The 26,637-nt window shown below is 37.9% G+C and overlaps 2 protein-coding genes across 2 annotated transcripts; one reads left to right on the forward strand and one right to left on the reverse strand.

The window, feature by feature from the left end:
• Positions 1-329: 329 nt before the first annotated feature.
• Positions 330-10,445, reverse strand: get1 (guided entry of tail-anchored proteins factor 1). Its single transcript, XM_061877457.1, has 5 exons — positions 10,112-10,445; positions 9,871-10,036; positions 4,143-4,210; positions 3,929-4,043; positions 330-631 (listed from the first exon to the last, which is right to left on the reverse strand). The coding sequence occupies exons 1-5, from the start codon at positions 10,199-10,201 to the stop codon at positions 558-560; spliced, it is 513 nt and encodes a 170-aa protein (XP_061733441.1). The 5' UTR covers positions 10,202-10,445; the 3' UTR covers positions 330-557.
• A 154-nt stretch (positions 10,446-10,599) lies between these two features.
• On the forward strand, positions 10,600-21,258 carry LOC133536835 (serrate RNA effector molecule homolog). Its single transcript, XM_061877458.1, has 6 exons — positions 10,600-10,749; positions 11,531-11,563; positions 16,102-16,131; positions 16,219-16,257; positions 20,395-20,514; positions 20,598-21,258. The coding sequence occupies exons 1-6, from the start codon at positions 10,735-10,737 to the stop codon at positions 20,649-20,651; spliced, it is 291 nt and encodes a 96-aa protein (XP_061733442.1). The 5' UTR covers positions 10,600-10,734; the 3' UTR covers positions 20,652-21,258.
• Positions 21,259-26,637: the final 5,379 nt, after the last annotated feature.

Genomic DNA, 26,637 nt, shown 5'->3' on the forward strand with positions numbered 1-26,637 from the left:
CAGCAATCCTGTTCTGTCTCCCTGTAATGTTTTGTCTAAACTTGAATGGGATTGTGCTAAAAAAAAATTTTTTATTTTATTTAAATTTTCCTGAAGGAATAAATAAAGTATTATCTAATCTAATCTATTTTTAAAATATGCTGAGGCTCAATAAAAAAATAAATAAAAAAGACGTGGGCTGAAAATGTACCAAGTCCGCACCTTTAACACAACTAGTTTAACTATTGGTTTATTATTTCTGAATATTACTGAAGTCTTACACTTATATGCTTGTCATAATAGTTGCCATATTTCATATTAACTGAAATTAATAAGTAAAACAAAGTATGTTGTTTTTCCAAATGTTTTATTTAAAAAAAACAGTTTTTAGACATTCACAACCTTATTAATTTAAAATAAATAGACAACATAATAAATTATCAATAAAAAATACCTCCATGTCACTCAAAACTTATGTCACAAAGCCAGACAGACAATACTAAAATGTGCCCAATGATGGGATATGTATTTCAACAACACAAGTTGTAAGGAACTTTTAATGTTGCAGCTCATTTTTTTTAACTGAATGCTTGGAGAGCCAGCGTAACCACTTTGTTGCACACTACCAACCAGCATGTGATCCCCACTCCACCTGGAAGAATAGAAAAGCTCTGAGAGTAAATTCTGGATTATGTTTGCTCAGCGGATGGAAGAAAGATGGAATGTAATCTTTTAATAGTGCTGCACAATTCTACAAAAAAAACAATGTGGACCCAAAATGAGATTATACATTTCTGAAATTATTTTGTTTTCATCATATAAAGGGATCCCAGTGAGGTAAAAAAAAAGAAAAAAGAAGCTTGCTTTGGAAGACATTTCATTCCTACATAGAAATTCTGTAAAAATGCAAGAAAAACTGAATAGTAATGATTCTATTATTATCAATTGATATTAGATTCTAGAAACAGAGAGCCACACTTATTTTTATGACAGTATCAACTCATCAGTAGTTCATTGTTTTTGTTGAGAAAATATCTTCACCATGACAATATAAGCTATTCCAAAAGGTACAACATCCATGGTTTATTTTTTTAGTTAAATGATTTGTTCGGTTTGAGAAGATACCCTCACTCCATCACTGTAAGGCATTTTATGAATACATGAGATATGATGGATATACAGTATTTGGTAACAAATATTGTAATTGTAAAAACTCAAATATGTTGTTGAAATAGCGAGTCAATTAGTACAAGTTGTGAATTTAAGATTGTATTCATGGTATCTACTACAAGTGTGTTTGCTCAATCATAACATTGATCTTTTAATTACATGTAATCTTAATTTCATGATTATACTGTATAGAGCTTTTTAGGCAACTTTGGCCATGCAGCACTAGATCTAGTACAGGTTAATGGTTTTTACTATGGTCAATCATGATTAAAATCATGGCAAGTATAAAATATATTACTTGTATTTCTGTAACACTGATAAATTTGACAATAAAACTGTCAAAGGCCCCCTGTAGACTGCACATCAAATCTTAGACTTACGACAAACTTTAAAGATCCACAAAGGAAAATGTTCCACACAGTAGCTCAGATACAAAGGATGCAAAGGTTTAGGATGGAAATGATAATGCACTCAAGGGCACAAAAAGAGGGCAAAAACAAAAAGGTATAAAGTAGACTAAAAATGTACCAAATATGATCTTTTTGCCCTCAAGTGACACAGATCTGAATTTTTTGGCAAGTCTAAATGCTCCAAAGTACAGTACAGGCCAAAAGTTTGGACACATTTTCTCATTCATTGCATTTTCATGACTATTTACATTGCAGATTGTCACTGAAGGCATCACAACTATGAATGAACACATGTGGAGTCATGTACTTAACAAAAAGAAGGTGAAATAACTGAAAACATATTTTATATCCTAGTTTCTTCAAAATAGCCACCCGTTGCTTTGATTACTGCTTCGCACACTCTCGGCATTCTTTCGATGAGCTTCAAGAGGTAGTCACTTGAAATGGTTTTCACTTCACAGGTTTCCCTGAAGCTCATCGAGAGAAAGCCAAGAGTGTGCAAAGCAGTAATCAGAGCAAAGTGTGGCTATTTTGAAGAAACTAGAATATGAGGTGTCGTCTTGTCCAGAGTGTATCCGCCTTCTGCCTGAATGCAGCTGAGATAGGCTCCAGCGACAACCCCCGCAACCCCAAAATGGACAAACGGTAGAAAATGGATAGATGGATGGATAGAATATAAAACATGTTTTCAGTTATTTCACCTTTACTCCACGTGTTCATGCATAGTTTTGATGTCTTCAGTGACAATCTACAATGTAAAGAGTCATGAAAATAAAACACATTGAATGAGGATAAGGTGTGTCCAAACTTTTGGCCTGTACTGTAGATCAAATCTGATCGTTTGGCATCAGATTCAGGCCACATCAGGAGGTAGTCCCGAATCCGGGTAGAATCGGATCTTTTCAAATGTGACATTGTCTAAGCGCAATGCGACCTGAATGTGATTTTTGTCGTCAGCTTTGGGTGAGCTAAGTCACTTGTGTGCGCCGAAAAGACAGTCGTCAGCGGAAATGGACAGATCATCACATTATCAGGTTTCGGTTTCTATTTAAAACAACCACATTTTTGACGCATTGCTGGTCAATAGGGCGCAAATAATAGGCTATATGTAATATATGAATATATATTTTGATTCCGGAGAAATAGCGATTGTTGAAGGACCGTAATCGACACTGTGGCGCAATTGCTTACATGTGAGTTGTCTGTGTCTCCTCTACTTAACAGCCATAAAAAGATTACGACCCTCCCAAATATATTACACTAGATACATCCTTTTGTAACATTTTATTACTTTCATTTACCTTCACGTAAAAAAAACACTCATTTCTAAGGTGTTGCGACTTATTTTCTTTTGTAGTAGTAGCAACTTCCTCCCGTTCAACTTCCTTAGTTTTCACTTTATCGAGGTGCGCATATAAGTGACGCCAAAGCCACATTGTGGCCTGTGCGCGTTTACACTAGAGTTTGATCAAAATCACATTTTACTTGCAGTGTAAACAGTCAGCGGGAAAAAATCTGAGCAAAAAAAAAGTCTGAATTGGGCCACTTTGTCCTGCAATGTAAACGTAGTCAAAAATAGTGCAAACAGCTAATGTTTAACATTTAAAAGTAAACAGTTGCAGTCCCTTATACAGGTTGAAAAGGGCTGTTTCGGTAATGTATTTACTACCAGGCAAGCAGTGACTTCTCACATTCTCCACCACTAAAAGCTGTTGATCATACAATGATATGAATTTGATTAGTTTACTGCAATTGCCGACTCCCTGTTGGGATTCTTGTGAAAAAAAAATTTCTGCTGGAATTAATCTGTCAGAGATTGTTGTGGTTATCCCACTTCGTTAGCTTTAACCGCCTTACCTTCATTGTGTGCGTCTGCATGGTGGGCTTTCAAGTGCTTCATCAAGTTGCTTGAATTCAAATATCCTACATGTGCCTCAATGTTGCCGTTCGACTTGTTGGCTGCTCGAGTTTGTAATATTGCCACACCGCTGACATGCTGTTTGCTTTGGTAGTGCAGTCTGCCATTGGTGCAAAATGAGTGGACGCTTTGGCTTGTGTGTGCTTTAAGTCGTGAACCCAAGATTCCTTACAAAATTAATATTAGTATGGTGTCCCAGATTTAGTTACAAGTACTCACCATAAAATACCTCTAAAAAAATGCTATATCGGCATCAGAACATCCCTATATTTAACATCCCTATATTTAGTGATTATTTGGCGTAATACTAGATGGAGCCCGTATACCACTAGTTTGAAAATTACTGGTAATTCTAGTAACTAGCGGACGCCTGGGATTGCTGCATATAGTAGTGAGCTGCAGTAGATATAAATCACGGTTTGAAACACAAATGCGAACAGGGGATAGTTACCAGTGACTCCAGTTGGGAAAGCAACAAGGCGCTCCACGGGGGCAATCCATTTACTAGGAACCACTGTCACTGGGTCAGAATAATACTTCCATATCAAAGATATCATCAATGCAGCCTGTATACACAGATACAAAAATACTCACTTTATGCAAACATTTAAGACAAAAAAAACTTGAATATGTTATGAAAACGGAATACTTCGGCATTGACCTACCTGCAGTATGTAAAACACAATGCTGACAACCCATTTCATTTTGGCTTGTTGTCCAGTCCTGGATTTTACTAGGAACAAGAGGAATCATAATTCCATAAATTATTTTTTTGTAAGACAAGAATGTAGGTATGTGACAATCAGGCGCTGACCTACTTATCAAGGTGGTTTGCAATGTGTGTCATTATTTTCTGTGTGTGTGGGTGGTGTATTTTTGGAGTAATTGAAGAGCTTGATGATTTGTATGCATATATGTCCTTATAATCCTGAAATATGAATTCAATCTGAGCATTGAAACGTGTTTTGTGTGACCTAAAACTGTCTGTCTGAGGCCGCTGTCATTAAAATCCACAAAAATGGTGTATTATATAATCGAGCAAAACTCCACAATGGCCAAATAGTATCATACTAAAGCACATTCATTTGCTGTGAATGGCGTTTTTTTCCCATTTCCGCCGCTAAATTAAATAATAATACATTAAAGAAGTTTTATTTTTCATTGAGTGATTTTCTTTGGGTGACTTAAGTTCATGTATTTATGAAAGATAATTAAAAAAAAAATGTTTTGAAGTTAATGTTCCAAAATATAAGTCAGACATTTCTCTATTGCAGTGATTGCCAAACTGTGGTAAAGGTCGCCATCTAGCTGTATTCCAAAAAAAAAATACAAAATCACTTAAGTATATAATTACGTAATTCAAGCCGTTATTAAAAGGTTTATCAGTCTTTAGTGTGTTTTTGTTTCAGGAAGCAGTCACTTAATTACATCACAGTTATATTTAACTTTTAAGTACATTTTCGTGCAATCTTTAAAAACTGTTTTTTGATATTTTAGTGCAATGTTTTATTTACATTTTTTTATTTGATTCACTATCTAAGAACGTTTTACTTTTCCAGTGTCCAAATAATGAAATACACTTGTTGAATAAAACCTTTGGTTTGTTATTAATGAATACTTGAGCCTACTATGCTACTGCATTGTAACATTTTGAGGTGGTAGAAGATTGAGAACCACAGCTCTATTGTAGTCATAGATAATTCAAGACAAAAAAACAAAACATGTGTAGCTCCCTTGTTATTTGGCCCATCACAATGTTTCAAGAACGATTGGAAATATTTTCCAAAGTCTTGTCAATAGTATCAATTGCTTTTGGATCATTTTGACTTTATTAAATGGATTTACATTATTATTTGGTGCAGCCGGGCCGGAGCAGGAGGGGATAGAAAGAGAAAAAAAGGAAGACAGAGGGGGAAATCGTGGGGACAAGAGGGGAATAAGACAGAGACGACGACAAGCAAACACAACAATAACAACAACAATAGAACAACATCAGTAAATAGGATATGTACAAATATGATGGTAAAAGTGTTAGCAAGAAGCAGTTACTGAAAAAATACAGAAATGACAGTGAACAGTATTACACTACAAATGGAGCAATAAAAATACCAATGGAAATAGCACTATTGATAATGACTTATAATAATGTTTACCTCTATTATCCACAATACAACTGTTCAAATGCAAAAATACTCATATGGAATGATAACTTCAAATACAGAAGAAAGCAGATAAATGGAGGAAGCAGACTATATAAACCTTGTAGATTGTTGTAGTAACAATAGGTTAAGTTTGGTCAGTGTGCCATCTTACCCAGTTTCCCCTAGCTAAGTTGAGTTTGAGTTTATTTGGAACATGCATGCATACAACATGATACATCACAACTTCCAGTTTCTATATTCAACATATTCGAAAAGGAGATTATTTAATCCTTCCCCTTTTCATTTACATAACATTTGCTAAAACTTGTGTTCACTTCCTGTTCTCCATTTATTCACAATATACTTCATAAGTAATCACATCTTTTCTAGCTCATTTTTGAAAGCAATCATCCTCTTCTCTGTGCAAAGTCTTCGAAATTTCCTTTGGTCTTCCATGTTCTTCTTGTAGTTTCCATCATATATTGTTAAAACTGGCAGATGATTACTAACGTCGGGTATAAGTAGACCACTTGTAGAGTGTCCGCCCTGAGATCGGTAGGTTGTGAGTTCAAACCCCGGCCGAGTCATACCTATAAAAATGGGACCCCTTACCTCCCTGCTTGGCACTCAGCATTAAGGGTCGGAATGATTTCCGGGCGCGGCACCGCTGCTGCCCACTGCTCCCCTCACCTCCAAGGGGGTGATCCAGGGTGATGGGTCAAATGCAGAGAATAATTTTGCCACATCTAGTGTGTGTGTGTGTGTGTGTGTGTGTGTGTGTGTGTGTGCGTGTGTGTGTGTGACAGAAAATCATTGGTACTTTGACTTTATTATCAAAATCATAGGCAAAATGTTTGTGGCACAGTGTCCTGTGATTCTGCTTGGCTTTGTGATTTTAGGGTATAAAATGATGATGTACATTACCGCCTTTTTTTTGCTTGTTAGGGATTAATAAGTCAATATTAAAGTCACCACATAAGAAAATTATGTTTTGATGTTAATGTATGTTTGTTCTAAAACATGGGTCCATAAACTTTGGCCTGCGGGCCGGATCTGGCCAGCCTGCGTCCAAAATCCAGCCCGCGTGAAGTCCCAAGTTAAAAAAAAAAAATGTATTATTATTTTTTAATATCTGTTCTTACTAATCTATTTTCTACCGCTTGTTACTCTCATTGTCTCCTATAATATATTGTCTAAAAAGGTGTCCAAAGTTACCTGTTAAAATAAAATAAAAATAAAATCTAACTAATTGTGATAGAACAGGATAAGAAATTGTGTGAAGTATAAAATTAAGATTCAGAAAGATATAAAAAGTTAAACCACCCTTCATGAAGCCTGTAGTGGTTAGAGTGTCCGCCCTGAGATCGGTAGGTCTTGAGCTCAAATCCCGGCCGAGTCATACCAAAGACTATAAAAATGGGACCCATTACCTCCCTGCTTGGCACTCAGCATTAAGGGTTGGAATTGGGGATTAAATCACCATAAATGAATGCCGGGCGCGGCACCGCTGCTGCCCACTGCTCCCCTCGCCTTTCAGGTGGTGATCCAGGGTGATGGGTCAAATGTAGAAAATAATTTTGTGTGTGACAATTATTGGTACTTTAACATTAACTTTATTATCAAAATCATTGGCAAAATGTTTGTGGCACAGTGTCCTATGATTCTGCTTGGCTTTGTGATTTTTTTTGCTTGTTAGGGTTTAATAAGTCAGTATTAAAGTCACCACATAAGAAAATTATTTTTTGATGTTAATATATGTTTGATGAAACGTGATTATATGCATGAGTGTAGTATGTATATGTACTTGTGTATGTACAGTATGTGTAAGTTTGTAAAGTAAATGTATTTCATTTAGATCAGGGGTCACCAACCTTTTTGAAACCAAGAGCTACTTCTTGGGTACTGATTAATGCGAAGGGCTACCAGTTTGATACACACTTAAATAAATTGCCAGAAATAGCCAATTTGCTCAATTTACCTTTAATAAATAAATCCATATATATAAAAAAAATGGGTATTTCTGTCTGTCATTCCGTCGTACATTTTTTTTCCTTTTGCGGAAGGTTTTTTGTATAGAATAAATGATGAAAAAACACTTAATTGAAGGGTTTAAAAGAGGAGAAAACACGAAAAAAATTAAAATAAAATTTTGAAACATAGTTTATCTTCAATTCCGACTCTTTAAAATTCAAAATTCATCCGAAAAAAATGAATAAAAAAATTGCTAATTCGGATCTTTTTGAAAAAAATACAAAAAGAATTTATGGAACATCTTTAGTAATTTTTCCTGATTAAGATTAATTTTAGAATTTTGATGACATGTTTTAAATAGGTTAAAATCCAATCTGCACTTTGTTAGAATATATAACAAATTGGACCAAGCTATATTTCTAACAAAGACAAATCATTATTTCTTCTAGATTTTCCAGAACAAAAATTATAAAAGAAATTCAAAAGACTTTAAAATAAGATTTAAATTTGATTCTACAGATTTTCTATATTTTCCAGAATAATTTTTTTGAATTTTAATCATAACAAGTTTGAAGAAATATTTCACAAATATTCTTTGTCGGAAAAACAGAAGCTAAATTGAAGAATTAAAATAAAATGTATTTATTATACTTTACAATAATAATAAAAAAATACTTGAACATTGATTTAAATAGTCAGGAAAGAAGAGGAAGGAATTTAAAAGGTAAAAAGGTGTATGTGTTTAAAAATCGTAAAATCCTTTTTAAGGTTGTATTTTTTCTCTAAAATTGTCTTTCTGTAAATTATAAGAAGCAAAATAAAAAAATAAATGAATTCATTCAAACAAGTGAAGACCAAGTCTTTAAAGGCCTACTGAAGCCCACTACTACCCACCACTCAGTTTGATAGTTTATATATCAATGATGAAATATTAACATTGCAACACATGCCAATACGGCTTTTTTAGTTTACTAAATTACAATTTTAAATTTCCCGGGAGATTCGTCTTGAAAACGTCGTGTAATGATGACGTGTACGCAAGGCGTCACAGGTTTTTAGGAAGTATAAGCACTCCGCACACACACAGCTAAAAGTCGTCTGCTTTAACGGCATAATTACACAGTATTTTGAAGATCTGTGTTGCTGAATCTTTTGCAATTTGTTTAATTAATATTGGAGAAGTAACAGTAGAAAGATGGAGTTGGGAAGCTTTAGCCACACAAACACACGGTGATTCATTGTTTAAAAATCCTGGAGGTGAAACTTTCCTATGGATCAGAGCAAGGTCAAGCCAACATGGATCCCGACCAAATGTCAACCAGCAGTTTTCAGTGAGAAAATTGTGGTTAAAAAGTCAATTCTTACCGGAGAAAAGCTGAGCCTGTGCCGTCCATAGCTGCCGTTGACTCCACTGAGACACTACGCGTCAAGACACCCGTGGAGAGACCCTTCCGACTATCAGGTACTATTTAACTCACTAAAACCCTAGCAACACAATAGAAAGATAAGGGATTTCCCAGAATTATCCTAGTAAATGTCTCTAAAAACATCGGAATTCGTCCCAATGCAATCGCGTCTTTTGTTTTTTTTCTAGTCCGTCAGTATCAAGATCCTCAAACACGAATCTTTCATCCTCGCTCAAATTAATGGGGAAATTGTCGTTTTCTCGGTCCGAATAGCACTTTTTGTTGGAGGCTCCCATTAAAAATAATGTGAATATGTGAGGAGCCCCCACACGTGTGACGTCATCGTTTGCGACTTTCGGTAGAAGCAGGGCATTTCTCTTAACACCGAAAGTTGCGAACTTTATCGTAGATGTTCTCTACTAAATCCTTTCAGCAAAAATATGGCAACATCGCAAAATGATCAAGTATGACACATAGAATGGACCTGCTATCCCCGTTTATATAAGAAAATCTCATTTTAGTAGGCCTTTAAAATATTTTCCTGATTTTCAAATTCTATTTGAGTTTTGTCTCTCTTAGAATTTAAAATGTTGCGCAAAGTGAGACCAGTTTGCTAGTAAATAAATAAAATGTAAAAAATAGAGGCAGCTCACTGGAAAGTGCTGCTATTTGAGTTATTTTTTTAGAACAGGCCAGCGGGCTACTCATCTGGTTCTTATGGGCCACCTGGTGCCCGCGGGCACCGCGTTGGTGACCCCATTTTAGATGTACTGTATATAATTTACATTTTAAATGCTTTGTCACGTACCAACATATATTACCGTTTTAATAAGGCAAGAATGCCACTTTGACAGCAGCCTGCTTTGTCTTCTTACCATGTGTTTTGAGCTTATCCGTCATTTTGTTGATCTTGCGATCCAATCGTGCATACCGAGCGAACTGATCCATCATGCTGATAGACGACTGCTCCTTCTTCATCGCCTGGATTTCTGCCCTCATTTCGGTCTCCTCTTCGGCATCCTTCTGGACCGTCTTGCAGAGCTTCGGCACACATAGAACACGCTAACTCAGGAACACGGGTGATAACAGAGAATGTATGTGTACACATATACTTACAAATGAGGAAATACTCGGCAAGAGTGTTTTCATCAGATTACAGAGGAAAACTGAGCCTAAAACGAGAAACCAGGCGTAACCAGCCGCCATGTTGTTTTTTTTCTTCTTCGTTGGTTCTTCTTTGTCTGACTCAGAAGCAACACACACACTGCCACCCACCGGATGCTAAATCACTGCCGGCTACATATATGTGATTTATACATAGTGATTTTCGTTCGTATGTTTTGAAATGTCTGTGGTTGTTTATATATTCCTCTCATATGATGGAATGCAGACCACACCGACTGGGAGGAGGAAGACCTCAAAAAGACCACATAATTCAAAATGGTGACTGGCATCTCGTCCTGTCCACACAGGTAAGTTGCTATGGTTCAAAAAGATGTTGCCTCCCGCTCTAAGCCAATCACTGTAATAAAGAAGGCGGGACTTCATCCGTCCGGCCATATGATTGGCTGAGACGTAAATCATGTCGAATGGGAGAACCAATCCGGTTTGATCTCGCTCTGGTAGTGCTTCGACGCTTATTTGAAGTTGTAGGCAGAGTGTTTTGGAGGTAAATGCCTTCAAGGTGTGGTGTGTTCTGACTTATTCAAGTGTCGAAGGCTCTCAACCACTAACCAGAAATGGGAAAAAAGAAGGTATGTAGCTTCCAAATGCAGTCCGGAGTATTTAAATCCCGTCCGTTTTTTCTGCATGAGTTATTTAAACAGATTGGCGTAATGTATACTTCCGCCTCGTCGACGACACGCAAGTGCTGGCGCCTTTTTTTTTTCATTATTGAATTTCATGTGACCTTGTGTGGCTTCATGCAATTTTTAAATGTTGAACTTTGTCAAAGAAAACCAGAAAACAATCTTTCCAGGAGGGAGACAAAGGGGTGTAACATTCTTCAGTCGAAGCACAGGTTGCCATTCGAAAAGAGTGTCCGTGAACGTCTCATTTACTCCTCTCCCCTGCATGCGTGTACTTGAATGCACCTTCGAGTGCAACTACGATGTTTATTTTGAATATATCGTTATTATTTACAAACACTTCGACTGTAGGGGGAAAAAATGCAAATGCGTGGCACCATCGTTGTCCTTTTTAGTCGGAGCGCAATGGCGGTCTGTAAGAAGACACGCCTTCTCCCGTTTTTTTTTGTACACCGAACAAACAAAGCCTGTACAGTCATGTCGTTTTTTGTCCTTACAATTTTATCTGCGTGGTTTTGATCTGTTCCTTTTGAGTGAGTGTGCAGAAGGAGGTGCATATTGATGGTGGCGCGTACTCTTCTCGCTTTAAAACCACCAATCGTGCTAAACACATGCACCCAAGAATGCCCCCGCCCCCATTGCATAATATCGTTATGTCTTCAGGGTTAGGAGTGTTTGTTGTTCCTGTTCTGAGATGTTTTTAATGCTTCTTTTTCTTTCCTTATAGAATACAGAGGCTGCTGCAGATGGAAGCCCAGTGGTTAGTATTGAAATTGATTGCATTGAACCAGCGGTCCCCAACCACCGGGCCGCGGACCGATTGGTACCTGGCCGCACAAGAAAAAAATATATATACATATATATATATAATTTTTTAAATTATGAAATCAACAAAAAAACACAATATATATACATTTATATACATTACATATCAATATAGATCAATACAGTCTGCAGGGATACAGTCCGTAAGCACACATGATTGTATTTCTTTATGGGGTAAAACAATAAAAACCTTTTACAGGCGGGCCAGGAAAGTACCCGCACTCTTTTACTACGAAGCCACGCTGTTATAACACGTGCCTTGGCATTGTTTTGCTGAAATAAGGTGGGGCGTCCATGATAACGTTGCTTGGATGACAACATATGTTGCTCCAAAACCTGTATGGACCATTCAGCATTAATGGTGCCTTCACAGATGTGTAAGTTACCCATGTCTTGGGCAATAATACACCCCCATACCATCACAGATGCTGGCTTTCGAACTTTGCGCCTATAACAATCCGGATGGTTATTTTCCTCTTTGTTCCGGAGGACACCACGTCCACAGTTTCCGAATATAATTTGAAATGTGGACTTGTCAGACCACTTTACCACTTTGTATCAGTCCATCTTAGATGAGCTCGGGCCCAGCGAAGCTGGCGGTGTTCCTGGGTGTTGTTGATAAATGGCTTTCGCTTTGCATAGTAGAGTGTCAACCTGCACTTACAGGTGTAGCGACCAACTGCAATTACTGACAGTGGTTTTATGAAGTGTTCCTGAACCCATGTGGTGATATCCTTTACACACTGTTGGTTTTTGGTGCAGTACCGCCTGAGGGATCAAAGGTCTGTAATATATCGGTTTTAACTTCAAATATGTTGTCTTTGTAGCATACTCAACTAAATATGAGTTGAAAATGATTTGCAAATTATTGTATTCAGTTTATATTTACATCTAACACAATTTCCCAACTTGTATGTCAATTTTCCTATTAGGGATGTGTTTTATTGCCAATCCCATCTGACACTATTTATTTTCGGTCCCCCGGCTGACAAGTAAGAGGTTAACTATGTGTCTCCATACACATGCACCCAAGAATGCCACTCCCCTAAATTAATAATAATCACCCCCATGACAGTAAATAAACTGCATTGTTTAGTTTGAGTAGCGTTATTCAAAGATTCAAGGAGCTTTATTTGTCGTACTTGCACACATTTGCACATATCTTACAATGCTAAACATGTTATACACCGAGATCAAGCCAGGAGTAGGCATGCTAAAAGCTAAGCTAATCGCGAAGCTAGCTTTAAACAACACCAATAAAAAGCTGCTCAGAAAACTTTAAGAAGTCCAGATGGCAACGGTGTTACAGCAGAAAGTGAGTAACTACAAGTATATTGTTGTGTAGAGCAGAGTATCTTAACCATAAGGCTGTGACAGCCGCCAAAAATATGTTTCTCAGCTGTGGGATAGGCTCCGGCACACCCTGCGACCTTGTGTGGAACAAGTGGTACAAAATGAATGGGTTCGTATGTGCTGCAGCACTACTTGGTTGTAATACACTTTTCTACCACTTGTGGCAGTTATGACATCATCCATTCGTCCATCCATTTTCTACCGCTTATTCCCCTTTGGGGTCGTGGGGGGCGCTGGTGCCTATCTCAGCTACAATTGGGGCAGAAGGCATCGTACACCCTGGAAAAGCAGAAAAAGTCTGGAGCTAAAGTCATAGACTTTCCTTAGCCACAAAAAATGACTAAAGTGGTGAAACTATTTACATGTGCACTTAAATTATATTGACAAGTTTATTGACTAATTTAGTCGATTTTAGCACAGCATAATTGTCTGTAAAATACATTTTTCATCAGTTATTTACGAGTCCCCTTCTTATGCAGAATAGTATTTATTTCTCTATTTATCCCGACCTAAGCCTAAGGTTTACGTGTTAAATGAATATCAACCCTTTTGATTAACATATGGTTTTATATTATTTGATAAGGTTGTAAACTATAAATAGGTTAGATATAATTATTGAATATTATTAAAATCAATGGTAAGATTACTGATTCAGTGTAGATATTTGAGTGGGCCCCGGGTCAAAAAGGTTAAGAGCCCCATGTTTTGGGCAGAATAATATTACAACTGTTGGTGTGTCAGTGTTTTTGCAGTCAGTACATGACAGGTGGGTGAAGAAATCCGAGAATTTGTGGTTTGCATTCCAAAGGTAATATCAATATGTAATAGATACTAGAGGGATTAAGATATATATATTTTTTTCTCAATTTTGTTGTTGGGTGTAATAAGGAATGACCAGAACTGTCAGCACAAAACCCAATTCAGAACATCCCTAATTCCATCCATCTATTTACCACCATTTGTCCCTCTCAAGGTCGCGAGGGCTACAGGAGCCTTTCCCTATTGAAAGAAATGTTGAACCTCTAATTTCTTTAAAATATGTAATATGCCCGCATGTGTAGATTTGAGACAGAGCCATCATTGCTTTTTTTGCTGATCAAATTAGTTCCTCTGCAGCACTCAGAAGTGCATGTCACCTTTTTAATAAATCAATCAATGTTTACTTATAAAGCCCTAAATCATGAGTGTCTCAAAGGGCCGCACAGGCCATATCGACATCCTCTGCTCAGATCCCACATCAGGGCAAGAAAAAACTCAACCCAATGGGATGACAGTGAGAAGCCTTGGGGCGGACCGCAGATGTGGGGACCCCCAGGTGACCGGTGAAATGGACGTTGAGTGGATTCAGCATAATATTGGAGAATCCAGTCCATAGTGGATCTAACATAATAGTGAAAGTACAACAGAGCAGACCGTAGACAATAAGGGAGCCTTGGTTGGTGTTTGTTTTTATATAACTATTTTGACAATCTGTTTACTGCTGTCTGTGTGGTAATATGGTAATACAATAAGTGAAAGATCAATATTTGTCTTCAAACTGCACACTGTAATCAAAGCACATTTTGTGAGATTTCTTGACATTGTGCTTTTTTTAAAAAAAGTTAAGTTGCAAAGAAGACTTAACACATCCATCAAAATTTATGAATAGTCAAGCTGATGCTTTATTTGAAAAAAAAAAAAAAAGAGCTTTGAACAGTCACAACCTTTTTAAACCAATTTTATTAGAAAAAGCTACTATGAAATCGTTTAAGCCAGCGACAATATTAACAAAAAATCTCAGCCATTTTTTCACAGTATTGTTGAACGTGCTCAAAAAGTACTTATACTAAAATATTAATAGTTTAGTTTTTTACTTGCTAAATTAAATAGACACAATATACTTTCTTGGCAAAGGAATAATTATTTCTTGTTTCAGCTCCATACGAGCTGTATTGTTTTTATTTGAGTTTAAATGTTTGTCTCATGCCATTTTAATTTAGGAAACGTTTTAGAATGTTTTGTTGATGTGAAGTGAAGTATATTTATATAGCGCTTTTCTCTAGTGACTCAAAGCGCTTTACATAGTGAAACCCAATATCTAAGTTACATTTAAACCAGCTTGGCACTGGGAGCAGGTGGGTAAAGTGTCTTGCCCAAGGACACAACGGCAGTGACTAGGATGGCAGAAGCGGGAATCGAACCTGCAACCCTCAAGTTGCTGGCACGGCTGCTCTACCAACCGAGCTATACCGCCAATCAACCTATCCCCAGGTGCATGTCTTTGGAAGTGGGAAGAAGCCGGAGTACCCGGAGGGAACCCACGCATTCACGGGGAGAACATGCAAACTCCACACAGAAAGATCCCGAGCCTGGATTTGAACCCAGGACTGCAGGAGCTTCGTATTGTGAGGCAGACGCACTAACCCCTCTGCCACCGTGATAAATGCATGTCCGACATTGTCACGTTTTTATGTATTTTTCTTTCTATTCGCTGTTTATTTTAGCTGTCCTTTTTAAAACTGTGTTGTTCTAAGCTTGCCGTGTTGTCATATGCATAGTTTGCAGCGTGACTTCATGTTTTGACATTTTGTGTACATGCCCTTGGCTAGCAGTTATGAGAAGCTGTAAGGTTGTGAATAAAACCGCTCTTTTAGACAACAATTTAATTCTTTATTGCATCCACAAATGACACACCAGGCCATACTTTTGTTTTTGCTAGTCTCTGTTTCAAGAGCAATAAAATCAACATATAACACTATTGGCTGATGTCAAATATATATATATATATCTGCACCTTATTGCTCTTTTATCCTGCACAGCAACACAATGTTGTTATCTGTACAGTAAAGTTGTAATTTGAATGAAAATAAAAGAAAGTCTAATAATAAATGTTATTCATAATCATAGGTACAGTTTAATCTCAAATTATGCCTTATCTGTAAGACCCAAATCATTTGCAAAAAGGCGCAATGTTCACTTAAAATTTTTGATCATGTGGTCCAAGCATAAAATGTTACTTTTTTTGTGATAAGCTAATAAAATACACTTGCGTAGAACTGGGGTTGACCTACAAATTAAGTATTTCATGATGTAATTGCTTCTTTTAACATTTTGTCATTAACAAGCAATGTTTTCCTACAGCTAAGGCGAAAGTCTCAACGGTTGTCGGATGTAAGTACCCCCCATTCCTAGGTTTTCCTCTTTTATATTATTCTGTTGGTTTTGATTTGATAATACAACATTTTTTGTGTGTTGCAGAAAGAGACAGAAGCGCCAAAACCAGAGCCAACAAAGAAGGTAAGTGCACAATGGACTATACAGTATATCGGGAAAGTAATCACAACGCTTCACTTTTTATACATTTTATGTCACAGCCTCATTCCTAAACGGAATCAATTAATTTGTTCTCAAAATTCTACATACAATGAACACAACATAATGACAATGATTTTTCTTTTCTAATAATACATTTAAATAAATAAAAAATACTTATACATAAGTATTTACAGCATTTGCTTAATACTTTGTTGATGCACCTTTGGTAACAATGACAACCTTAAGTCTTATTGAATACGATGTAAACGCTTGGCACCTCTATCTATGAGCAGCTTTGTCCATTCCCTTATCAGGTTGGATGGGAAGTGTAGGTTTTCATTCCGGACATCTGTACATTGCTGCATTTATCTTAGTCTAGTCAGGGAGGTGACCAATAACCCGATGGTCACTCTGTCAGAGCTACATTATTGTGGAGAGAGGAAAACCTTCTCGCAACCTGGCGCAATCCACCAATCAGGCCAGGTGGATGTCATTTCTTAGCAAAAAATTGGCCAAATTGCACCTAAAAGACTTAGACCATGAGAAACAAAATCCTCTGGTCTGATGAGACAAACATTAAAGTCTTTGGCGCGAATGCCAGGCGTCATGTTTGGAGGAAACCATGAACTGCTCATCACCAGGCCAATACCATCCCTACAGTGAAGCACGATGGTGTGGAGATGGTTTTCAGCGGCAAGCACTGGGAGACTAGTTAAGAAAGAAGAGGAAAATGAATGTAGCAATGTACAGAGACATTCTGGATGAAAACCAACGCACCACAAAAGTGGAGGTTATTTGAAAATAAATTAATTTTGACAGCAGGGTACCTGTATAGCATTTGTAAACATGGCGATGAAAGTCAATCAAGCAATAATGAGAAAGTAGAACATCTGTGTCAAATGAAGCCAAAACGCAACAAATGCCTGCACAACTTTACAGGACTCGATTGATCCCTTCCCAAAAGGAAAGTACTGTGGGAAACTAGTTCCATTTGAGATATTTACTTGCAAAATTGAACTGTTAAACACATTTCTCTAGTGTAATGGCAGCAGTACAACAAATAAAATGTCATTCTCTATAATTATTTTGAACTGATTTTATTTATTCCAATAATATCAGGTTAGGCACTCATTGTGGACTACTTAGTCTTTTCCCCACAATAGTTTTAATACTATTGTGATAATGTATGTTAAAGTACCAATAATTGTCACACACACACTAGGTGTGGCAAAATTATTCTCTGCATTTGACCCATCACCCTTGATTACCCCCTGGGAGGTGAGGGGAGCAGTGGGCAGCACTGGTGATTTAAACCCCAATTCCAACCCTTGATTCTGAGTGTCAAGCAGGGAGGTTATGGGTCCCATTTTTATAGTCTGTTATAACTCGGCTGGGGTTTGAACTCACAACTTACTGATCTCAGAGCGGGGACACTAACCACTAGGCCAGTGGTTCTCAACCTTTTTTCAGTAATGTACCTCCTGTGAACATTTTGTATTTCAAGTACCCCCTAATCAGAGCAAATCATTTTTGGTTGAAAACAAGAGATAAAGTAGTAAAATACAGCACTATGTCATCAGTTTCTGATTTATTAAATTGTATAACAGTGCAAAATATTGCTCATTTGTAGTGGTCTTTCTTGAACTATTTGGAAAACAGATATAAAAATAACTAAAAACTTGTTGAAAAATAAAGTGATTCCATTATAGATAAAGATTTTTAAGTGCCCTCTTTGGGGATTGTAATAGAGATCCATCTAGATTCATTAACTTAATTCTAAACATTTCTTCACAAAAAAGAAATCTTTAACATCAATATTTTTGGAACATGCTCTGAAAAAATCTAGGTGTCAACACTGAATATTGCATTGTTGCATTTCTTTTCACAGTTAATGAACTTACATTCATATTTTATTGAGGTATTATTGACTAAATATATTTATAAATGATTTTTGAATTGTTGCTATTTTTAGAACATTTAAAAAAAAAATCGCACTTACCCTTTGGCATACCTTCAAGTACCCCTAGGGGTACGCGTACCCCCATTTGATAACCACTGCACTAGGACACTGAGTAGGTGATGCTGACACATCGTAGCTCTGTCCCGAAAATTTGACAGCATCAAGTTTCTAAATCATGTAAGTTTCTCACAAATTACATTATCACTGGAGGACCAACCTACTAAGAGGATACAATAAGCTATGCTAACTACAAGCCAGAGCTCTTGAATTTACACAACGGTTGGCGGATTGATGCAAATATCAACCGTAACAGTCACTAGCTTAGTATCAGTATGTTATCAATAAAAGTGGTTACACCTATTTTTACTATCAAAAATATTTTATTATTGTTTATAAACTCTGGAAGTAAGTCATCGGAGACAGAACCTTAAGGTGAAAAAATAATGATTTAAATCATAGTAAGAAATAATTTAAACATTTAATACAGATTGTTACATACCCATCTTGTTTTTTTTTTTGTCATCAAAAATGTAATCATTACTATCAGTATTAGTATTGGTATGATCAATACTTCCTCTGTAACTTGCTATTGGCTCGATACCCAAAACTAATGTAAAGTATCCAAACAGAAATGTAGATAGAGCCATGTTAGAATAGAAAGTAAGTAGGTTAATAACAGTTTGGACAAAATAAAGCAACTGGAAATTACACAATATGTTACTGCACATGTTGGCAGCTGAATTAGGAACCTTTGTAACCTATTTTGAAATGGTTCTATTATCATTTATTTACCAAATGATACACTTAATCCTTATTACAGGAGGCTGCAATATATATCATAATACAGATTTTAGGCATTATCTAACTTGGATATGTTTCGTAATATCGCACAGCATTAAGAGGTTTTTAGTTAGCATCAGTATTTTGTTTTCCAATGTGAATGAAATCATGTACTTCAAATTAATTTTGATTCGGTTTCCTTCATGTCAGTACGGATGTGAAATGGGTCTTAAATTGTCATCATTGTCTTAAAAAGTGTTTTGTTGAGAACAACATAATATCCATTCATCTTTCGGTCTATGCAGTACAGTGAAAATGGTCATAATTAGACTTTGTTGAGAATGGTGATGAATTAATTTGAAAACAGTGGTCCATCTGATTAGTACATTTTAATCATTTGGAAGTCCAAACTTTTAAAGAGGTCAGCAAATTAGGGATGGAATCGTTCGTTTTGTCAGGATTGTGACGCAACCATTCTCTGGCAGGAAGAGAAAAGGAGTGTTTCTTTGTGGCAAGGATCAGATCTGATGTTGCTTATCTACATTAGTGATACAATTGCTTAATTAGTGACATCTGGTAAGTGAATGAGTCAATAGAGACAATTGCCCATTGGTCCTGATTCAATTAAAGATACACCTGCAAGTTTTGAACAGCTCGTCCATGATAGGAATCAGTCTTAGTCACCTGTTGTTAAAAAAGGGCCCGTTGGCCTCTATTTGAGTAAATCATGTATTGAGGTGTTCAGGGTGGACCAAAGGGATAGTTTAATTTCACCACACCTAGTGTGGGTGCGTGCGACTAACAGTGGTACTTTTAACTTTACGTTGCTGGGAGTGCGTACCGAATCTGGTACATTTTTGGTACAGACCGAATCCTGCCAGGCACAGATTCAGGTAAATACCAACAACGCCATGTTACACTCAAGCAGCACTGAGAGCAAACTGCCAAAATACCTCGAGGTCCGTGTTTTTCAACCTTTCGACTTAGTCTGATTTCTCAAATACACCTCTAGAAAAGAGGTGTGGCTCTATAGAAGCATCCTAAAACCCATGGAATCACTTTAATCTGATCATGTATGGCTTTTTGGAAACACGACTAAGTACAATATTTGCAATATTACCTTCTAGGATGCAACTAAAAAAAAAAACTATACACTACTGTCATCTAACATCTTGGACTTGCAACTTAATGTCACACTGTACTTACATCAGAGTTATAATAATCTGCTCATTTTTAAATGTTACAATAAGAAATTGAGCTTTTAATCATCAAAAACAATAAATATTTACCAACACACACACACAAGTACCAAAAATTGTTACCGAGACTATTCCCAGGTTCTATCTCTATATAGAGCGCTTGCTTTGTTTTCGTTTTAGGTGCCTAAGACCAAAAAGGTGAAGGAACCGGCAAATGACAAAACAGAGGAGACAAAAGGGGAACCTCAGGATGAAAAGACTGAGGCCCCTGTTGAGGACGGAAAAGACAAAGACGAAGAGGTCTGTCAAAATTGTTTCTACCCCCTCCCATGTCGTCTACTTCCGAAAGCAAAGTAACAAAATGGTTTCACTTCTTCTTACAGGTCGCTGCTGAAAACGGAGAAGAGGAAAAAGATGAGGAGAAAGCCAGCGAGTAGTTGAGCCTCAGTGCTTCCTGTATCGTCTTTAATGTCGAGCGCACATCATATTTCCAACTGCTATTTTCTTGGGACTGACGCGTTTTTAGAGGCAGAAATACATTTTAATTTTGTCTTGAAATCCCATTTGATTCCTTTGTTTCTTCCCCTCACTGTTCTTCCCTCACAGGCTTCTTTCGTTGTTTCAGGCTGTAGTTTTCAACCTTCATCAGGAAGCTGATGTAAAACTTTGTTAGCGTGGAACTTCTCAAGGATTTTTTGGAAACTGTACTCTTTTAAAAATCACACTATTGCTCTGCTTGTGAAAATGGATCCAAACACAATAATTCTGTTTTGTTGAATTGTGTTTTTAAGTTCTGGAATTTCTTGTTTTGCATTATAAGAAAGTGTAAAACTGCTGTTTAAACCCCCCCCCCCCCCCCCCTGTTGCCCCCTCCCATCCAAAAAAAAAAAATGTTTCAGTCTATATACATTTGGTGATGGTACATTTATTCCCAGCTAAGCTACAGTCAACAATGATAACATATTTGTGACTTTGGGACATCTTTTTGTTAACCCTTTTTTTTTTTTTTTTTTTCAGTAATAAAGACATTATTTTACATTATAATGGTTTCATACATGTTTTTCAGTTGTAATGAGGAATTTTAAGCACGACCCCTGGCTATCAAAAACAAGACTTTTCAGCATAGTTTGTTAAAGTTTTGTTTTTTTTATCAACAAGGTGATTGACCCAAGTCACTGGTTGAGTTTAGTTTCCTGAGTGTCCCTGGCTAAAACTTCCTTCCATGGATAAATGAGACTCCTACATTTCAAGCCATTTGGAATCGATTGAGCACCACCTTTGGTGCAGTGACCACTGGGTATTGCATGTGAGTTAAATTCTAAATGCAGGGTTCCTTAACCCATTTCGAGTTGACCTCTTAAAAACCAAATTCTGGCCTTTTTAATCGACCGACTTGTGGTCCTTAGACATTGTGGGTTGAGTGGGCGCGATAGGAAACTTTGTCCACCAGACTGCCCTTGAGTCAGTAGCAGGTTTCTTGGCCAATTCCGGATTCATAAGGTTATGCAAAGAATAAGGAAAGACTAATACGTTTCGCCCGATTGTAGCTGAGATAGGCGCCAGTGCCCCCCATTACCCCGAAAGGGAATAAGCGGTAGGAAATGGATGGATGGATAATACCCTCACAAATTATTTTTCTAAGTGTAATTTTGACATGCCTGACGTCACAAAGTTGGTAGTTGCCCTCATGTACCAGAGACCCAAATGTCCTAGTGCGGGGGTCAGCAACACGCGGCTCTTTAGCGACCCCCTATTGCAGGGGTGTCAAACTCAAATACAGAGTGGGCCCAAATTTAAAATGGAACAGAGCCGCGGGCCAAGGTTGAACAAATTAACCTTTTAAGGGGTCCAAAAAAGTTTTGCATTGAATATTGAACAAGCAAGGCTTATATAACTTTATAGTGACATGCAAAGTCGAGTTTTAAATTATCCATCCAGCCATCCATTTTTTACCGCTTATCTCTTCTGGGGTCGCTGCTGCATTCGGGCGGAAGGCAGCATACACCCTGGACAAGATGCCACCTCATCACAGGGCAAACACAGAGAAACAACATGCACAATAGGGCCAATATAGTGTTTCCAATCAACCTATCAATAATGATTTAAAAATATCAATGACTTATCAAATAAAATTGGAGGAGGGGGGCAGGTTTGGTAGTAGCGGGGGTGTACAAGTTAGTGCTGAAAGGGGTTCTGGGTATTACGTGTGTTATGGTGCAGATATTCTCCTGAAATGTGTTTGTCACTCTTGTTTGGTGTGGCTTCACAGTGTGGCGCATATTTGTAACAGTGTTAAAGTCGTTTATACGGCCACCCCCAGTGTGACCTGTATGGCTGTTGACCAAGTATGCCTTGCATTCATTCGTGTGTGTTAAAGCCGCAGATCTTATGTGACTGGGCCGGCGGCACATTGTTTCTATAGCGGAAAAGCGGACGTGACAACAGGTTGTAGAGGACGATAAAGGCAGTGCCTTCGAGGCACGCCCCCAATATTGTTGTCCGAGTGGAAATCGGGAGCAATTCGGAAGAATTGTTGCCCAGGGAGATTTACGGGAGGAGCACTGAAATTTGGGAGGGTTGGCAAATGTGTTGTTGCAGCGGCACTGCCCTGGTATAATACCGGCGGGCCAGCTGTATTCTTAATTTGATATTACCTCAAGGGCCAAATGAAATCACACGGCGGGCCAAATTTGGCCCACGGGCCAGAGTTTGACACCCATGGACTACAGTATGATCCAAGGAACCGTAAGATCACCATATTCTTTGGGAAATGAAGTAGTTGTGGTGAGCCACCCACAAGTCGTTATTTTTTTCTGATCAGCATGGAAAGTCATTGATTGGGATCTGGGGACCACAAATTTCCACAAAAAATGGAATATAATGATCGGTGGTCAAACGATTGGAACACCACAAGCAGCATTTGTTTTCTACATCCTTTATCGTTGCAAGGTACATGATTCCGAAATATTGACGTCTACTAAATCAACAAATCGTCCCATCCATCCATTCATTTTCTACCGCTTATTCCCTTTTTGGGGTCGCGGGGGGCACTGGCGCCTATCTCAGCTACAATCGGGCTGAGATAGGCGCCAGTGCCCCCCGCAACCCCAGAAAGGGAATAGCCCTCGGCTAATTTATTTTTACTTTGGAAGTCGGAGCTGGGAATGGCAGAGCTATGAGCGTTGCAGCTACTTTGTGGGAAATCAAGATAGCCACATCCAAGAAAGCTATTTATTCATTGGTCTTGTCCGAATATACAGTGTATATATGTATATATATACAATGGGGCAAAAAAGTATTTAGTCAGCCACCAATTGTGCAAATTCTCCAACGTAAATTGATGACAGAGGTCTGTAATTTTCATCATAGGTACACCAACTGTGAGAGACAGAATGTGGGGAAAAAAATCCAGGAATTCACATTGTAGGAATTTTAAAGAATTTATTTGTAAATTATGGTGGAAAAAAAGTATTTGGTCAACCATTCAAAGCTCTCACTGATGGAAGGTTTTTGCTCAAAATCTCACAATACATGGCCCTAATTCATTCTTTCCTTAGCACGGATCAATCGTCCTGTCCCCTTAGCAGAAAAACAGCCCCAAAGCATGATGTTTCCACCTCCATGCTTCACAGTAGGTTTGGTGTTCTTGGGATGCAACTCAGTATTCTTCTTCCTCCAAACACGACAAGTTGAGTTTATACCAAAAAGTTTTATTTTGGTTTCATCTGACCACATGACATTCTCCCAATCCTCTGCTGTATCATCCATGTATCCATTTTGGTAATATAATTGATTTTTTTTTTTGTAATGAATGAAGAGGAAAACCAGAAGTTGGCAATTTAGAACATACCACATGGAAACATTTTTTACGCTACACTGTGAGTGTGAATGTTGTCTGTCTATCTGTGTTGGCCCTGTGATGAGGTGCTGACTTGTCCAGGCTCTACGCCGCCTTCCGCCCGATTGTAGCTGAGATAGTCTCCAGCAACCCCGCGACCTCAAAAGGGACAAGCGGTAGAAAATGGATGGGGTACAATAACATTACAACATATAAATGTCCGACCATATAGGACTGATTTAGTAAACATAAACTACCGTACTCAGAAGTGATAATAACGGATAATATGGAAGCTTATATTATTGTTTACATTCAGAGAAACCATCTTTGAAGCCAACTGAGTAGTGGTTTTTGCTCTGACTGTACAAGTGGGAAATTTTACCTCAAAGGGTGTTCCAGTTGAAACTTCTGATCAGGAACTCAGGAAAAACCGCAATTCTCAGCACAAGTGGAATGTACCATTAGATTAGACCCCACTAAGTATGGTAGAATCTGTTTTTTGTCATCAAAATTTGCGTTATTTAGTTTTTTGACAGAAACCTTTCCCCAAAGTTATTTTTGCTTTTCATATGTCGTCTCCGGGCAGCACGGTAGAACAGGAGTTAGTGCATCTGCCTCACAATACAAAGGTCCTGGGTTCAATTCTGCGCTCCGGCTCTTTTTGTGTGGAGTTTGCATGTTCTCCCCATGACTGCGTGGGTTCCCTCCTGGTACTCCGGCTTCCTCCCACCTCCAAAGACATGCACCTGGGGATAGGTTGATTGGCAACACTAAATTGGCCCTAGTGTGTGAATGTGAGTGTGAATGTTGTCTGTCTGTGTTGGCCCTGTGATGTGGTGGCGACTTGTCCAGGGTGTACGCCGCCTTCCCCCCATGTGCGGCTGAGATACGCTCCAGCACACCCCGTGGGGACAAGCGGTAGAAAATTGATGAATGGATGTCGTCTCTGTTATCATACAGCCAAACATTGTAGCACAAAAACAAACTTCTGTCCATTAGCCTGCCTGTCACTCAAGGGAATCCAGTGCCCAAACAAATTCTCTGCAAAGAATGGACATTATTAGCTAGTGGAAAAATGGACATTAAGGAATCTTTAATTATCTTTAAGATCCAGTCGACGTGCAGGTAAAAGTTACTAGTATTAGAAGTATTGTGTTTTGCACACAGTGAAACATTGCATTCCTCCTGTAGCAAGCAGCCAGTCACTTCTTGTAAGCTGTGGTCCATCATTTTGAGAATGGTGATAAAGTATGACTGTTACATGTGACGTGCACGGGTGGATAAGATACACTTCACAAACGCAAGGCTTAGTAAATCTGTCGATGGTCAGTTATGTCCGGCCAGGTCTCAACGAGTAACAGTCATAATTGCTGAGATAATGTCAACGGTTAGTCATGACTGAAGCCAGACGTGTTGGGAACACTCTCACACACACACACACTCAGACATGCATTTACAATTTCAGTATAATGAACCCAAAGACCTGAGATTACATTATTTCATATAATTTGGCTAAATCTCCTCCTGGATGCTTCTACATCAGGGGTGTCAAACTCAAATACAGAGTGGGCCAAAATTTTAAACTGAACAAAGCCGCGGGCCAGGGTTGAACAAATTAACCTTTTAATAAGTTTTGCATTTAATATGGAACAAGCAAGGCTTATATAACTTTATAGTCCATCCATCCATCCATTTTCTACCGCTTATTCCCTTTCGGGGTCGCGGGGGGCGCTGGCGCCTATCTCAGCTACAATCGGGCGGAAGGCGGGGTACACCCTGGACAAGTCGCCACCTCATCGCAGGGCCAACACAGATAGACGGACAACATTCACACTCACATTCCAAAGACATGCACCCGGGGATAAGTTGATTGGCAACACTAAATTGTCCCTAGTGTGTGAATGTGAGTAACTTTATAGTGACAAGCAAAATTGAGTTTCAAATAATAATGACAATATTTAAAAAATATCAATGGTACATCAAATAAAATTTAAATAAAGATGTAATGCCTCTTTTCTATTTGCAGCCTTCTGAGGTAAATATCAAAATAAACTTTTTCCAAAGGCCAATAATAAATTTGAAAGTAAAATAACGATAAAGAATGAATCAAACATTCAGGTCTTGAAAGTAGCAAGAGAAAGTGAATGAATAAAATGTTAATTATTGCTCAGTTTATTACACTGATTTGCTTAAACAACGCTTATGTAACCTAATATTGCAAAATCAACTTTCAAAAAACAAACGAAAAAACATCACAGAAATAAAATTTAAATAAAAAATGTATTGCTTCTAATGTAAATATCAACATTAACTTTTTCCACTAGCTAATAAATTTGAAAATAAAATAATGAGGTGGTTGGGGGGTGGCGGGGTTTGGTGGTAGCGTGGGTGGATATTGTAGCGTCCCGGAATAGTTAGTGCTGCAAGGGGTTCTGGGTATTTGTTCTGTTGTGTTAATGTCATGTTTCGGTGCGGTTGTTCTTCCGAATTGTGTTTTTCATTCTTGTTTGGTGTGGCTTCACAGTGTGGCGCATATTTGTAACAGTGTTAAAGTTGTTTATACGGCCACCCTCAGTGTGACCTGT

Source organism: Nerophis ophidion, linkage group LG18 (assembly GCF_033978795.1).
Source record: "Nerophis ophidion isolate RoL-2023_Sa linkage group LG18, RoL_Noph_v1.0, whole genome shotgun sequence".
In the NCBI taxonomy this organism is placed as follows: domain Eukaryota; kingdom Metazoa; phylum Chordata; class Actinopteri; order Syngnathiformes; family Syngnathidae; genus Nerophis; species Nerophis ophidion.

Excerpts from the sequence above, each read along its gene's own strand:
- get1 (XM_061877457.1), bottom strand. The coding sequence starts at position 10,201 with ATGGCGGCTGGTTACGCCTGGTTTCTCGTTTTAGGCTCAGTTTTCCTC. Across the intron at positions 4,044-4,142 it reads TTGTGTTTTACATACTGCAG|GCTGCATTGATGATATCTTT; the intron begins GTAGGTCAATGC and ends CTGTGTATACAG. Across the intron at positions 632-3,928 it reads TTTCCCAACTGGAGTCACTG|GTGGAGTGGGGATCACATGC; the intron begins GTAACTATCCCC and ends CTATTCTTCCAG.
- LOC133536835 (XM_061877458.1), top strand. Across the intron at positions 16,132-16,218 it reads AGTCTCAACGGTTGTCGGAT|AAAGAGACAGAAGCGCCAAA; the intron begins GTAAGTACCCCC and ends TGTGTGTTGCAG. Across the intron at positions 20,515-20,597 it reads GAAAAGACAAAGACGAAGAG|GTCGCTGCTGAAAACGGAGA; the intron begins GTCTGTCAAAAT and ends TTCTTCTTACAG.